The sequence below is a fragment of the Rhinolophus sinicus genome, linkage group LG01 (assembly GCF_036562045.2).
Source record: "Rhinolophus sinicus isolate RSC01 linkage group LG01, ASM3656204v1, whole genome shotgun sequence".
In the NCBI taxonomy this organism is placed as follows: Eukaryota; Metazoa; Chordata; class Mammalia; order Chiroptera; family Rhinolophidae; genus Rhinolophus; species Rhinolophus sinicus.
Window position 1 is genome coordinate 162,943,230 of NC_133751.1, and position 17,303 is coordinate 162,960,532.

Below are 17,303 nucleotides of genomic sequence, written 5' to 3' on the forward strand. Positions count from 1 at the left end.
AAAAAACAGACTAATCACATAATTACATTATTAAAATGAACACATTTTAAACATACACAATAAATACTACTATGACTACATTTTTTAAAAAGCTAACCTTTTCGGCATTTGAGTGAAAGGTAATAGCCATTTCCAGCCTATGCACTCTCTCTTCCGATGCTATTGTGAACTGTTTCCATACTCTGTTCAGGCGAGGAAGTGTATCCCCAGACGACCGAGAAGTGCAGCGCAAAGACTGACACAGCACCACAGTGGCCTGGAGCAGCTGTCTTCCATAGTCGTAAGTGCTCTAAAAAGGAAGAAGTAAACATGAAATTATAATATGAGAATTCTGAGAAGAGGGATGAGAAAGTGTGTGGAGGGCTGTGGCTGCAAGTAAGGTACACTACCAGCAATCAATACTGAATGACTCAACTGTCACTTATTACTACAACTTGTCCGCATGCATAAACAATGAAGAGGAAGCAATACTTTCAGTTTTCAGTAAGTTTCTTTCTGATTGTTTTCACCATCTCACTGGGCTGAATTCCATCGGCCAAAAAGAATGTCTGTTCACTAATTTATCGAGACAAGTGGGTGAAAACGGGAATTTTGTATTCCATACAGGAAACCACAACTGTTATACTAAGATACTTTTCACAACAACAACAAAAATCTGTTTTTACGCTAACACTGGTGAGATGCAGAAAGTGCTGTTTCCAATTTACTAATATTAACATTTATTTCGTATTAACTTTTGTGAATGAACAGTTAGTGTGTCTAACAGCATGCTATATTATATAATATAAATCAGAGGGAGCATACAGAACTTGTATTCAGGGAAACACAAACCCTCTCAAGTTTAGGCAGCTAATTTCGATGCGGCCATTTTCTTAGTTCTGTGATCTTTCTGGCATAACATAACTAATCTTGGACTTGGCGGGTTAAGCTACACTATAATCATGCAGAAAGCTACTCAAACACTGAGCTTGTAGAAGATAACCAGTTCTGCACCTGTGCAACATCAACAAATTTTCTATGCTTTTCCAGTAAAACTTTCGTTTCCTGAGCATCATCGCCCAATCTGATGTGGGTCTTCAGCAGAGCATCCAGAAGTTCACTTAGCCATTCTACTGCCTACATGAAAATAAATAACAGTGAAGGTGGATTCATAAGTTTTCACTTATTGTATCACAACACCATATTGATAAAAATAAAGATTTATCATGCGATTAATTAATCCATTCATTATAATCTAAATTCCTAATAGATCATTTTATTCAATGTCAAGCTACATGAATGAATGACTTCTCTTCCCCCTCAAAATTTGTAAAATCTAAAGACAAAATTCACTAAAGAGAAGCACTCTTTTAAAGTTAGTATCACATGATTTACATTAATAGACCGTGTATTTATGTAACATAGATCTTATTGAAATCTCATTAGATTTATGCTACCATTTAAAATCATAAATTTCCTTTCTGTCAAGCTGAAATGATGTTTTGATGCTAACTACACAAAGACAGCAAATTGTTTATCTAGTTGAAAAACCCTCCTGTGGGTTAAAAAGCAATGTGCTGTCCAGACTTTATCCTGGGATGTAACTGACAACAAGTCAACAATAATAAATAGTAAATAATCCTAATTTCTAGCTCAATAAAGGATTTCATTGAGAAGTCAAATAAGACCAGCAAGATAACTGGGAATACAAAACTTTAATATTTCAACAGGATAAACTAGAACTTGACTTCATGTTACTTTCTTAGGACCATGAAAAAGTACACTTCTGCTTGTAGTCAGGTGAAATCAATCTTCTAGGAAAAAGCAATTATATAATGTACCTGATTAATCCTTACCTGGGCAGCATCCTCTTCACATTTAAACAACTGTACCATCTGAAGCATCTTTAACCTTCGCACATCTACCATGTCTTCACATCTATTAAACCCAAACATAAATTTAGGACATCATTTCGGTTCTGTTGCTATTATAACACCATCATCTGGCACACATTTTATACTATACTAAAATACTTAGTTCTACACTATGGAGACTGTAAATATATTGTATTGATTTGTAAGAATTTTAAGGATATCTGTATCTATGTCACTCTAAAACCTCAAAATACCTGAATGATGCTGAGTAACAAACCGTCTTAAGAACAGCATGCATTATGCAAAGTACCGAAGCAAAGCAAAAACACAGTAGTACACTGAAACACAAAGAAATCTCCATTGCCAATTATCATTAAACAAGCTTCAAAGATAAAAATGCAAAGTCTCTCAAAAACTAATTTAGAGGATTTTGTCCAAAGAAATAAACACATTAACACTTTACATGACTCAGAGTAACATCTAATTTTGAATAAAAGAAACACAAAAAAACTCCATCTATACTCTCAAGAAGAAAAAAAAAACTCCACTGATCTCTGGGTGAAGAGAAACAAAATTATTTTTATTTTATTTTTTTTCAATTTTACCGCGGTCTGCCCAAAAAACATATATACAGATTAAACTTTCAAGCTAACTCGACCTAACTCAGCTCTGATCCATTCACTTCATTCCCATGCAATTCCATGTACTTTAGGTGAGAAGGAGTCTAACCACGGTCCCAAATACCAGTAACAAGTTAACCAGGAGGCACTGGGCCCCACTACAGTGGATGTTCTTAAAGAAAGCTTAATAACAATACAGACATCACTGTCACAAGGCTATTTTTATAAGGATGCCCTCAATAAAAGTGTATAGCATACTGTCAAAATGCAAGTTAAAGTAATTCTACAAGGGACGACAGGGAAGTGTTGATGATAATTTTTAAAACCTGAAGCTCAAAACAATGTGAGATCCTTTAATGATAAAGATGATATCATACATGTATTCAACACATATTGTCAAGTATTGAAAAATGTGCTTGAAAAAATAAGATGTGGTCTTACTATTAAGGTAGTCCCATTTGGAAAGAAGGATGTTTAAATAAACAATGTGATAAATGTTACTATAGAAATGTGTAAAGTAATTATGAGAGCTGGGAGGAACAAGTTGTGTTAGAAATCTAAAGAGACTTCCAAAGGTAAGTATCCCTGAGTCTTGAGGAGTAAGAAGGAATCCACAAGGCAGAAAAGGAGGAAAGAAGCAGTCTAAGTCATGGATGCATGAAACAGCATGATGCATTCAGGAAAATGAAAACAACTGTGTGGTTTTGTGGGAAAGTTACAGGAGATGAGGCTTGGCTCATGCAGAATTGGATTATGGTCTCCTACACTATTGCAAGGAGACTGAACTTCATCTGAGAAAACAGGAGGTCACTGAGAGGGGTTTTATACAAGGAAACCGTGTAATTAAATGTGGACAAAGAAATGTTGAATCGTGGACAAAGAAATGTTCAGGATTCCGAGACAGTGGAGCATGGATGTTTGACTAGACTGTAGGGATGAGGATGAGTAAGGATTTAGGGTAAGTCCCAAGTGTGGTAGCTGATGGTAACTTGAACCTAGATCAGACATGAAAGGAGAAGAGTAAGTTTGGGGGAGAATGATTCCAGTCTGGACCTATTAGGTTTGAGGAGTGTATGGGGCATCCAGATGGAGATACTCAGTAGGCAAGTGGAACTGCGGGTCTAAAGCACAGGAGAGAGGTTTGCATCAGAGCTGTTAACTACTCAGTCACGATCCTCTTACAGGAAGTCATTAGAGTAGCGAGACTCTCCAGGAAGAACACACAGACGGAGAAGAGGATGTGGCTTCAGAACAAACCCTGGAAGCAGTGATATCAGCTAGAGGACAAGAAAACAGTGCAGACTGAAAAGAAAGGGCCAGGAGTAGTATCACGAGGGTGTTTTCAAAGAAGATAAGGTTGTCAGGGAGTTTCAGGAGAGAGAAATTCAGTTGTGTCTCCTGCTGTTCAGAGTGATGAAGTAAGGTCAGGACTGAAAGTGTCCCTGGATTTTGAGCCAGAGCAAGTGTTTATCACATACGGCAATTACAAAGTCACTGGTGACATCAGGAAGAGCACATTCAGTGAAATGGTGAGAGTAAAAGTCAGACCGAGAAGAGCTGAAAAAAAGTTAATCAGAGGTAGTGAGGAAGTAGTATGAGTGTCGATTAGACCTTCAAAAGACTTAGTTGTTGGGAAGGAGAGCTCTGGGGCTAGAAGACAAAGAATTGAAGAGGGAAGGTATATGCATGTATATAATTGTTTAACTTTTTTAAAAAAAATAGCAGCAATTTAAGCATTTAAATGATAGACAGGGTTCAGAGTAGAGAACGGGAGTTAATGGAGTGAGGAGACGTGAGGGTACATGGAAAGATCGGTTCCGGTAAGAGCAGGGCTGTATCATCATTTGTGACGAGAATGAATAATGAAATAAATAAATTTGCAGATATGAGGGTAGAAGGAATTTCTGCCTGATGGCTACTTTCTCTGTGATATAGGAGGAGTTTTTGTAGGTTTTTTTGATGATCCTAAAATTTCTAAATGTGCAAAAATTTTATACAACCATGCTAGATTGTGTATACATGCACAAGATTAATTTAATCCTTTACTTTGCAATACAGTCGGCCCTCCATATATCTGTGGGTTCCGCATCTGTGGATTCAACCAACTGTGGATCAAAAATATTTTGGGGGAAAAATGTTACACTGTTGCTAACATGTATTATGTAGTGAAAATTTTAGCAATTTTTTTTCAGGAATGAAGAACTTTTATAGTGCCCTTACTCAGTGGTTTTCATGGAGTGCTCTGTAAGTGAAAAAGCACATCTAAAGTTTTTGGACAGCTTTAGAATAAATAAAACAGAATGAATGTACTGTGCAGACTTAAACATTGAAAATACTCAAAAAAATGTTACGTTGTTGCTGACGTGTACTATGTAGTTAGGCCTACGATGGCTGCATCTGTACTGAACACGTACAGACTTGTTTTTCTTATTATTCCCTAAATAATACAGTATAACAACTATTTCCAAATCATTTTCATTGTGTTAGATATTATAAGGAATCTAGAGATGATTTAAAGTATGTGGGAGGATGTATATAAATTATAAGCAAATACTATATACCATTTTATATAAGGGATTTAAGCATCCGTGGATTTTGGTATCCATGGGCGGAAGAGGGAGTCTGGGACCAATCCCCCCTCGGATATGGAGGGACGACTACCCTTTACAGTTGTTATTGCAAACTGAGTTTTCAAAGAACGCTTTAAATTCCTAGCTCTCTATTAAATGAAACTAAACATGATCTTACCCTTACCTATCTCATGCATCATCTCTTACTCTAATAAACATTAGAGTCTATAGCCTAATCCTACTACAGCAAATATGAAAACAATGGATATATGACAATTTGTGAGTAAGAAGTTCAGATGAAGAAACAGATCAATGTAGATGACAGATTTAGTGGTGACTAAACCAAATAAAAATTGAAAAGCAAAATTCCCCCAAAAAAGGTTTTCTTAAAAGACAGAAGAGTCATATAGCTACACTAGGGATATGGAATGTAAAGTACTTGAGTGTAACTGAAAATTTTACTACTGAGTTAAAAGGGAAATGGTACCCATTAATTGAACAAATTGTCATTATTTGTCAGTACAATTATATACAATAATTATTTCATTAACCAAAAATTTAACTACATGCCTACTATATAACAGGTTAAGAAATTTTAGTTGGAATTAAAAATACACATTTTATCACTTTTCATTTTAATTATGTTGTCTTAGCAAAAAAATAACATTAACAGTCAAACTTTGCCTTTGTTTCCTAAGCTGCATATCTTCCATCACTCCTTGTATGTGGTCCACATTTTCTTTATTTTCAATGGTTACATCCTTTCCATAGGCCCAGGATGCCTGATTGGAGATCTGATCCAGAAGACCTTGACCTTTTTCACGCAAACCTTGCAATCCTACATCTAAAACAAAAGTTACTAGATTTAATCTCTTAAACAATGGAGGTGCTTTCCCACCCTCAAGTAAACCCTCTCAGCAGATACTGTACTTGGATTCTAAGTATAACAACTCTGTACATTAAACTATCTTGGAATGGAGTCCTCTAAACATTTCAAGCAAAAAAAACCAAAACCCTTTATATGTAACTGTAACTGGAGTTTCCTCTCATGCCAAATTCTCCTTAAAGAGAATTTCCAAAAGCTGAATTTCCATAGGTAGTAATTACTTTTCAAAACTGAAAGCAGGAAGTGTGAGAATTTCTATTCTGACAAGTAAGATTTTCCCAATTTTTTCTTTCTACTTTTATGTTGTCCAATTTTTAGGAGAATAGGGCAAATATTTTGTTCAAAAAATATGTGTTTTAAGTTGCAAGATTTCAAAATAATCACGTATTATCACTGCTAAAGGACGCTGAACATTTTGAGTATAGGCACTACCCAGCTTATACCCAATAAGAAGCAACACTTAGTATATGTTTAAATACTACAAATTAGATAAGAATACAGGAATTTTTTTTTCTTTTTTAAAGAAAACGTGTGGCTCAAGAAAACTTCTGACATTTTGAAACAAATTTCATTTGACATATTAAATACTAAAGTATATATTACACACACCGTATGCTAAAATAACAAAGGCTGAAAACAAGTAAAATGCCAATACAAATATGATTTTTCAAATCCATTCCTCCAAATCCTTTTCAATAATTAATTTGGTTCAATCACGTGTCACCATTTTCTATTACATCTCTGCGTTAGACTCTGCTTCCCCTCCATTCCCCTTTGCCTTCCTGTCTCACTCAATCCACCCTTGCATCTCATTTTTACATCCAGCACCCACCTCTCCAGTCATGACCTTGGGAAAATTACTGTATTTTCCACTATACCAAATTTTAAAAGGGCTTAAAGTCAAGTGAGAGAACTAGCTTAATGAAATTGGACCATCCTCCCCTTAGAGTATTAATCTTGGCTATATTCCCCGTCTGGAGAAACAAATTCACAGAATGAAACCAACTATTTTTTCACAGGTTAGGCTATAGCAACAACAAAAATCATTGCATTAAACACAGTTTTGGGCATACAGGGCTTACCACAGAACACTTCACAGCTAATCACAGTATACGCATGCACTACAAATAACTGCTCATAGTATATGCAAGACATAGCACCTGTAGATATAGCTGGGTAAACAAGAAAGGCTGAAGGCCCAATGAAGGAAGAGCGACTGACCAACAATGAAAAGTAAACATTTTAGTATAAATTACACCCTTCAAGGGAATAAAACTTTTTATACTATTTTCCAGTGTTTCCTGTAAATAGTTACAATTAGTTCAGTATAAGTCTGACCATGCTAATGATATATTTTTAAAAAGAACCCTTATGTTTCAGCATTTTTAAAATCTGCTTACCAACACTTTTCAGCTTCTCTTCAAGCAGTTTTAAAGTTTGCTGAATCGATGCTCCATCAGCTGGTGCTACATCTACGCACAACATCCCTAATAAGCCATCCAACTGCTGAGACAACTAAAGCAGAGGGACACCAAAGAGATAACCCTGATGTAATCAGCATCTAAAGTGTTTAATGATTAATGAGGTTTATAGCTAATGAGGTTATCACAATTATACTTGAAAAAGACTATGCTGTTAAAAGACAAGAACGAATAATTAGAATACATGTCATCTGAAAGACAGAACACACAAATGCATGCACCAGGAAGACAAAGAAATATATCCAGGTCAGCAGAATGTAAAAAAAAGTATTGAAACTTCCATTTCAATGTATGTTATAAAGCATAAACATAGAGAAACAATCGAAATAAAATGTATCTACTAGGTTGGGACACTCTATTTAGACAAAAAGGGTTTAGTTGCATGCAGATTGACTTAAAAATAAGAAAATCAACCAAAGAATTTTATCTCATTTCCCCCACCAGTACATTATTTTATTGTTCCAGAAAAATAATTAGGAGACATGCAAACCTGCAAAAATTATGTGCAGATAAGTGTTCAGATAATTTGAAGAAAAGAAAAGCAATCAGAGTACACTTACATCTTGGGCAACACCATGAAATTCAAGAGCTGCTTGTAAGAGGTTCTGCCTGAACTCCAGCTGACTGGCCTGTCGGTAACAAACATCACTAAGTTGCTGCTGCAGAGACTTCAGTTCCACGAGGTCTTCCTCATCCCCAGCATTTAAGAGAGCTGCGATTTGCTGATTAAGCTCCACATACACTGCAAACCATTCCTATAATGGAGAGACAATGGAAAGTAAATTAAGGATAAAATTAGTTCCTGGAGAACAACATTACATTTTATAATTCCTCCAGCTACACTAAGTAGCATACAGGAGAATTCTCCTAGGCAAATTATTTTAAATGGAGGATGGAAAGACCCCAACCCTCAAATCCTTCCACTGCAATCCCTGGCACTCACTCCTGCCCATAGCAAAATCTCTGACACCCTCATCCTGGCCTTTCTTATTTTACGTGAAACCTGTCCACCCTCAGAGAAAGTAGTTAGCCCTGCAGCCCTCCTAACTTATTGCTGTTTTTGTTTCCACAGCTGACATACCACAAGCCTGGGGAGGAGGGGGGTAGAAGGAAGGCAGCTTCATTCCTCTTTCCAGATCACATAGTCTCCCTCTCCTCTCAAAAACCACAACTCCTTTGAAGTGCATGCCATCGGATTACATCTTTCCAACCTTTCCTGTTGCATGCCCTCATCCAGGGTCTTTAGCAAAGGTCACTGCCTCCTCAGTGCCAGCCTTCTTACTGGCTTCCACTGCGTAGACATCTACCCAGCACTGAACTATCAGTGTCTTGACTCCCTCGCTCACTTCCGACTATCTTAACCTCATCCCACATCAGCTACCCACTCCAGACAGACATAAAATCCTGTCGTTATATACTACTGAACAGCTCCCAAAATCTCAATTTGAAGAATCCCACTCTCTCACCACCAGATACTGAGTCACATTCTTTAGTATGTTCACTCCTACAGCCCCACAGGGTCCACCAATCCATTTATCTCAGCATGTTCTACTGTGCAGCACAGAGGAGTCCTCACTTCTCTCCTTGATCAGAGGCCACAAACACCTCCCAGGGCACGACCCATGCCCATATCTTACTCTCCATCCTTCCATCAGATTCACCTGTCAAACCTCAGACCTGCTTTCTTTGCTTACCATACCTACACCAGAGTAGCTAAACATGGCTAAATAAAAACCACCATGTGGATAGGTGTCTTTTAAAGTTATGATTAAATAACCTCAAATGGCCTTTAGTGATCCTATTACATTTCTCTCGTCATTTTACTTTTCCGTTCCCATGATTACATTTTTTCCACTCCTTAAGTCTCCCACTTCCTTTTCAATTATTTACTCTCAACCAAAACTCTAACTTCTTAATACACTAGGAAGCAATCAGAAGAGAACGCTCTCATTTTACCAACAAATCTATGACCTTCCTCCTTTTGTAGCCCTATACTTTGCACTCTCTATTGTAATAACGGATGACTTGTTCCTGCTTCAAAGTCCAATCACTTCACTGCGTCTTATACACCATCCTCTGTGGCCTGTAGCAGGCTTTGCTCTTACAATTATCTCCTCCCTGTGCCATTATGAATTCTTCCTTTTCAACTCGGTTATTTCCATTAGCACACAAATAATTTGTAGTATCTTATATTGGTGCAAAAGTAATTGCAGTTTTTGCAATTAACCTTTTAAACCGCTATTACTTTTGCACCAACCATATACACTTAACATACGGTTATTTTACTATATATAAACCTCAATTTCTAAAAAAGACTCACAAACCTCCCTTAAAGGAGTTCTCTATACTTATTCTATCTTCATTTCCTATTCTCTTTTTAATCCACTGTGATCAGGATTTTGTCCTTCCCATTCTTATGAAATCAATTGTTAAATTATCAGTCTTTATCTTACTGGACCTCTCAGCCGCATTTGACAAAAAGAACCAATTTCCTCCTCCTTGAAAGGCGTTTTTCTCTTGTTTCCGGAGACACACGCTCCTTTTTGGCCTCCTCTGCTGGCTGTTCTTCCTCTACTTGCCCTCTACCTTTAGGACTGACTCAGGGTTCAGTTTTCCAAAGGCTCTTTGCTTCTAAATCAATACTCACTGGGCTGGGATGAGTTCATCTAGTCCAATGCCTTTAAATGACATCTATAGGCTTCTAACTCCCAAATTAATACCCTCAACCCCCTTTGCTGAACCCTAGATATTCATACCCAACTGTCTACTAGCCACCTCAACAGATGATGTTTAGATATTTAAAATTTAACCTGTCCCCAAAGATACCGATTTTCCAGCCTCCCAACCTACTTCTCTCCCAGTCCTCCCCATCTTAATACTCGGTGCTAAGGCTAAATATCTGATTCTTCTTCCAAGAGCAAGACTTGCTGGCTCAACCCATGAATCTGACAATTTCTCATCAGTTCTGCTGCCTCCACTGTACTAGCCTCCTGTCTTCCTATTTCATTGTCCCTACTCCCTCCTCTCCAAACAATAGCCAGCGACTTTCTAAAAACATAAATCAATTCTTGGCTAAGAAATTTCGGTTCATTTTAAGCTTTATTTCTGAATTATGCTTTATGAAAAATCTAAACCTTAGTATTTGACAGAGTGCTTTAATACAACATGGTATGTTAAAAAGTTTCTCCAAATTCTACTATTAAGCAATCAGTATACTAGAAATTTGCTGTTATAATTTGTAAGACCTGAGAAATTGCAATACATGTTTTAAAGTGTTGACTTCTATTTACAGAGAGCAAAGAAAGCTTTTAATGAAATGTCAGAATGTCTTAAACATCATAAGCTAATACACTCATCCTGCATCTACCTATTTTCAAGGTTACAATGCAGCGCCACCTATTGGTTAAAATGGTGCAATATTCTTTTGTAAACCTTGTAGAATGAAAAATTTCAAATCTATTCAAAAATGTAAAGAACAGCACAGTTCACCCTTGAACAACATGGATTTTAACTGCATGGTTCACCTATACAGAGGCTTTTTTTTTCAATAAATAACTGTAAATGTATTTTCTCTTCCTTATGATTTTCTTAGCATTTTCTTTTCTCTAGCTTACATTATACAGTATATAATACATATACAAAATATGTGTTAATCGACTGTTTATGTTATTGGTAAGGCTTGTGTTCAACAGCAGGCAATTAGTAGTTAAATTCTGGGGGAGTCAAAAGTTATATGCAGATTTTCGACTGAGAAGTGGGGGAAGGTGGTTTTAAGGGTGAATTATACAATGAAACCCCATGTACCATCCAACTTTAATAATTATCAACTCACGGCCAATCCTGTTTCATCTATACTCCCATCCGATCAGTCCCCACCTCCCAATTTTAATACAAATTTCATCATTTAAAGAAATGAGATGACAAGCCATCAATGTTTCTTTGGGCACCATGTCTATGAATGCAGACATCAATGTAGGTGCATAAGAAAAAAAAGAATGCTACATCTTAAGCAAGTTCATGAAATTTAGTAGCTTTCTCTGACAGAGAGGGAGAGATCTCATCTGAATATCAAAAGATTGGTGTTTTAACTTTTGTCCAGCCACCCACTGATTAAAAATGTGACTAAAAACTGTAATCCTCCAGTTTCTTCATCTATAAAATAAGGTGATCGGTACTAGAATAATCTATAAGATCCCTTCCTATTCAAAAGTTCTGTAATTTTACATTGATTTACATTATAAATAAATTTAAGCAAAAAGCCATCCATAAGCAATTTGTTTCCTTAAGTTGATTTCAAAACCTTATAAAAATAAAAATATAAAAACAAACAGCTAAACACAGGAATCTCTCTATGTATACCATTTGTAATTTCATCCATAGTATATGCAATATATAATGTACTTTTCAATATACATTTTTATACATACAGTTATACTTCTTTTGTGAACTTCTTTACAGTATGTATGTAATCCAATTTTTTAAACTTCTTTATAATGTATGCAAGTATATATAAAATTCAATTTCTAACTACATTTATTCCTCTTGGTATCTTTAAAATACAGATAAATCTTTATCCATCTTTAAAATATAGATAAATACATGTGCCCTTATTTAAAGGAGTTTTGGATACTTCCATAACTTCATTTTCTAGAGGAAGTCTAGAATGTTCTATAGTAAATACTATTTTTAAGAACTAAAAAGGAGGACAAATTATAGAATACACTTATTCTATAGTAACATGCTCCAGGAAAAGCCACAGGGTTCAAATAAATCACAATCTATGTCAAAAATATCAACAGCATTAAGTTATTTAAAAGTACCAAGAATATTAAAATATTATAATCTCAGGAACAGAGGTTGGAAGTTAAATACAAATTATGCAATGTTTCTTTTTAACGTAAAAGGAAAAACCACTAGGCTGGAACCTGTGAAATGTAGAAAATGTATCGATTTTTCAATTAATGGAATTTCACTTTTAAGTCTCTTACAAATACCAATTAATATATGATTCTAAATCTTGTGCTATCTCTTGCTTATATATTATTTTCTCAGCTAGATTACAATTCCTGTAGGGTAGAGTGTGTATTTTATCTGCCAATATTACTGATCATTAAAGCTGATTTGGGGAAAATTACCAAGGAAACTAAACAGAATGGTATATAGTAAAAAAGAAAATAATTATGTCAGATGTTGTTAAAATACACCTCTAATAAAGAGCAAATGATTCTTGGTTAACAATTCAAATTTATTCCCAAGAAAAGCACTGTCAATATTTATTCCTTAATCTCATTTAGTTAAAAATGTACATTCACTAATACTATCCAACTTTTAATTCCCACTTCAACTAGTGAAGCTGAAGGGGGAAAAAAAAATTACAGAACTATAATGTCCAAATGATCCTAAAGTCTCATCTGGGCCCAGAGTTTAATATTATTATTGATCAAATTTTTTTAATACCGTTCTCCTTTGTTGTGCATTTAGACCCTGGAGGTCAAGATGCCTATTATATTCACCTTTAACACACTTTTTTTTTCAATTAATAAATAAATCCAATCAGATCAATTCTGATCACTTGGAGTTGCCTTTGGAGGGGGACTGGTTTCTTTTATTACCTGTTTATGATGAAATGTTTTATTCCTCATATTATGTGTAGTATGAATACTATGTGTAAATCCATCGATTATTTAAGACAGATAAACTAAGGATAGAAATTAATGGATTCAAGTTTTATTTTTCCAATTTTCTAGTCAATCTATTTTAAAATTACCATAAAACGCAGTGCGACGTGGGGGAAGAAAGGGGTGAGCAAACTGATCCACAAACTGGATGATCATTTTCTCAATAATGAAGAATTAACTATAACACAGCAAGAGCATAACATAGATCAGTTTCCGCCATATAACAAGATGTTAAATTTTAAACCCTCTTGAACAATTACTACCTACAATCTGCCTGTAGATTAATTTCCCTTCCCATCTTCATGACTGTGATTTCATATCCCCTTCACAGTTATAAACATGAACCCCTACATGCACAGAGAATGAAAACATATCCTGTACCCTTCTGCACTCACTCTCCATCAGTTGTGTTTAATGCAACAATTCTGGAATCCAGGCATTTAACTGTACTGCACACTCCCAATAAAACAGGGACAGGTTTTCCTCTGAGGACGTAAGAATCGCAGTTTCTATCTCGGGGACTACCACTTCTGTCACTATAGATTTTTAAATTTCCCATGAATTGTGTTTGTATAAAAATATGTAATTAAACTGTGTTGGAGACAAAAACCAACGCTGAACTTCTAACAATATATACCAAGTGGTCAAAATGTACTTTCTGGCCTCTAAACATTAAACGTACTGTACTTTATGCCCCAACACCAAAGTTCATATAGCAACTCATCACTTCACACCACACATGCTGCTCATCATGCACAGTAAGAACAGCATTGTAACTTGCAGAAGGAAAAAGCCTCTCACACTGTGCTGGCTCTCGATCTCTTCATGCTTCTGCTGTAGGGCCTGGGAAGCCCGAATGGAGTCTCCAATCCCCCACTGGGCTCTTAGTTGTTCTGATCCAGGTCCTTCAAGCCAATTCACAACCTGTAAGTGGAAGTTGAGATGAAATTTTAAAATAATCAAAAGCTTTTCAAACTCTCATTCTAACTGGTTTTCCCCTCCCAAAGTTCCTCGAGTATTTTTCATTTAAATTCTTTAAATTCTACTGCACAGGCAGTAAATGTTTCTTTTAGGACTATGGAACCATACCGTGATAACTTTTCCAAAAACTAAATTTGAAGGAATGTACACAACAGCACCTCAGGCTTTCTGCTAACTGATCATCTGCCAGGCTAAAAGAAATCTGGAATGCTCCCGCAAAAAAGATTAAAAATTTACTTAGCATGATAAAAAATCAGAGAACTATAGGACACAGAGATGGAAGGGACATCAGAAATAATATCAGTCAAATTTCTTATCCAACACTGAGTTTCAGAGAGATTAAGTGACTTGCCCAAGGTCCATTACTGAACACAATCCATTACTGAAAAACTGGGACTAAAAGCCATGTGTCCTGTCTAATATTCTTCCCAAAGAATTGCTAAAACTGAACAAACTGATTAAATAATATAAAGTTAAAATACTATTTTCTTACTTTGAAAAGAAAATTTAAAATGAACTGTAGAATTATACTACTGCAATACCCTCTGGGGATCTTCTCCGGATCAACTAAACTTTCAGACCCACAAGGTCATTTGAAGTCCCAATGACATGAGTCTATCCAGAAAGATGTAGGGTGGGGACTAGTTCGCCAGAACAGCAGCATCAGGTAGTTCTCTTCTGCTGAGTGCGTGAAGCAGTCCAACAGTTCAGGTGTAAGGAGAGGTGATCCATATGGGAAAAACATGGGACACATTCTGACATCAAAACCTCACTCCCCACAGGGATCACGCCCATTATAAAAGTCACTTATCTCAAGGATGCCCAAAATTATGTCTTCCATCAGGTATTAATAGTTTTCCCAATCCAGATCCAGAATAACTTTTACTATAAGCAACATCACCTAGTAATATAGTTGACATTCCAATTTTTATCAGGTTTTCAAGGGAACAGAGCTAGATAGTTAAGCAAAGATGAAATTCTCATATAGAAGAAGAGTTTTGTTAACACTTTACCCACAAACACATATACTCTGAAACTACATAGATACAGCGAAGAAATTTTAACAGAAAAATCATATTCTCAAGCTTTTACTATTACTAAATTACAATAAGGAATTCAACAACAGATGTGTGGTTATGCCCTAAATCTAAACGTAAGACAGCTCTCAAGAAGGGGATGAGGATGTCTGTAGCATACAAACCCAGTGGATACAAAGGCTTACCTTACAACTTCATAACAGAGTACTGCAGACCCACAGTGCATTTCTGTTGCTACCAGGTTAAAATACATTCATTTTAAAATCTAATAGCTCATGTCATTTTTTTATAATTATATAAAAGCCTCACATCGCAGGAAAAAAAAATCATGTAGATTTCCATTGATCTTTCACATGCACAGGGTTTTCATATGCTACTACAGATTTAAGTGTTACAGCCAATTCTCATAAAGTACAAGTAATTTTCATTCTGTTTTTCGCTTACCATTAAACTATAATACTGCAATGATTTTCTGTGTAGCTAGTTATTATGATTTTCAATGGTTGCAAACCTTTTTAAAGAAGTCCAACCTCCTTGCCTGCCTGCTTTCCTGCCTCCCTTCTGTCTATCCAACCAACCAACCCACCCATCCACCCATCCTTATTAAGCGCCAAGTAAGTAATGTACTACCTCAAATAACTGTTATACCTGCTTTCAAGATTCGAATTCTCTATTGTTGAGCATGCAGAATGTTTCCAATTTCCACCAATTCTAAGTAATTCTGTGATGTGCATATAGAGACTTGGAAGGGACATCAGAAATTATATCGGTCAATTCTTTTATCCAATACTTCAGAAACTCGAGTTTCAGAGAGATTAAGTGACTTCCCTGGGGTCCATTACTGAACATAATCCATTACTGAAAAAGTACGACTAAAAGCCATGAGTCTTGTCTACTATTCAAAATACGGTAGATGGTGATGGAAGGAGAAATGACTCTGGGTGGTGAGCACACAATATGATATACAGATGATGTATTTTAGAATTGTACACTTGAAAACTATGTAATTTTACTAACCATTGTCACTCCAATAAATTTAATTAAAAAAATTCACAAGCGTTAAAACATAAAGTAGAACCATATATTTAAAAAGATTAAAATGTAAAAATAAAAATAAATTTTAAATAAAACAAAGGCCTCGGCACAGAAAAAGTTACATAGTCAAGGGCACATAGTTTTAATGTATGCTGAAAGTAGCTTCTCTTCGTAAGCAACTTCAACAATGTAGACAGAGTAAATGTACGACTATTTTTAATAAAAATGATGCGAACTGCGGTCGATGTCCAGTAAACAAGTTTATTTAAGTGCATTGATAGCAGTTTGCCAAACCAGGTTATAAAATTTAATTTCAAGCAGGACATCTTGCTCATTCAACCTGAATATTAACTTACTGCAAAAAGAGTTCCATGACCAATCCGTATCAGAGGGACCTCTCAAATGATTACATTTATACGCAAAGTATAGCCCTGGATATATGTTCTTAAAATCTACCTTGACAAATATTTGCAGAGGCCAATGCATATATGTAACTATCCACCATTCTTTCCTGACCAGGCTGATTATTCTAAAGGCTGCATGAGAGAGTATCTGGAAGTATGTGAGATCAAATCAGGAAGAAAGGCATGTCAAGCAAATGCTAAGCATCTGACCTGGAGAAAGAATATGGGGAACGGGAACAGACCCTCCAGCTGTATACTTATGCAACTCAGAGTGCATCCTATTCCTTTCTACATCTATGCTTCCTTTCTACAAAGGAAGAAAACCACGTGGATGATTTCAGAAATAACACTTGCAATGCTGGCGGTAATGACTGCCAAGACAGATAATGAGAATAACGATAGCTTATTTCAGTGATGTGGTATCGTCTCCTACCCAGAAGCATGTGAAATCTAATTTTTAAATGCAGAAGCAGCAGCATGGAGACTGCATACCACGTGAAGTCTTATGCTCCTAGCTTGAACTATGGGGACTAAATGACTGATAACTATAATGGTTATTACTTATCATACAGTTTTATCTGTTAGACTTATTAATTTCTCTTTCCTTATGTTTTCAGTGATGTTAGTAAAAAAAGAAATTGGGAAAAATTCAATTTTCACTAATTTAACTTAGAGATAGTCAACTTTATGATTATCTTTATATAAACAATTTTATTTTCATTTTCCCCAAATTTGCAAGACTGAAAGCAGTATAGTTT

The 17,303-nt window shown here is 35.8% G+C and overlaps 1 protein-coding gene across 2 annotated transcripts in view; it reads right to left on the minus strand.

The window, feature by feature from the left end:
- SESTD1 (SEC14 and spectrin domain containing 1) overlaps positions 1 to 17,303 on the minus strand; it is a 98,829-nt gene that overhangs the window by 14,472 nt on the left and 67,054 nt on the right. For both annotated transcript variants that reach the window (XM_074338707.1, XM_074338702.1), the window contains 7 exons: positions 13,890 to 14,012; positions 7,971 to 8,165; positions 7,330 to 7,444; positions 5,728 to 5,887; positions 1,836 to 1,917; positions 994 to 1,116; positions 98 to 289 (listed from right to left, as the gene is read on the minus strand). In XM_074338707.1, the coding sequence (XP_074194808.1) occupies positions 98 to 289; positions 994 to 1,116; positions 1,836 to 1,917; positions 5,728 to 5,887; positions 7,330 to 7,444; positions 7,971 to 8,165; positions 13,890 to 14,012 (990 nt within the window). The remainder of the gene's footprint in view (positions 1 to 97; positions 290 to 993; positions 1,117 to 1,835; positions 1,918 to 5,727; positions 5,888 to 7,329; positions 7,445 to 7,970; positions 8,166 to 13,889; positions 14,013 to 17,303) is intronic.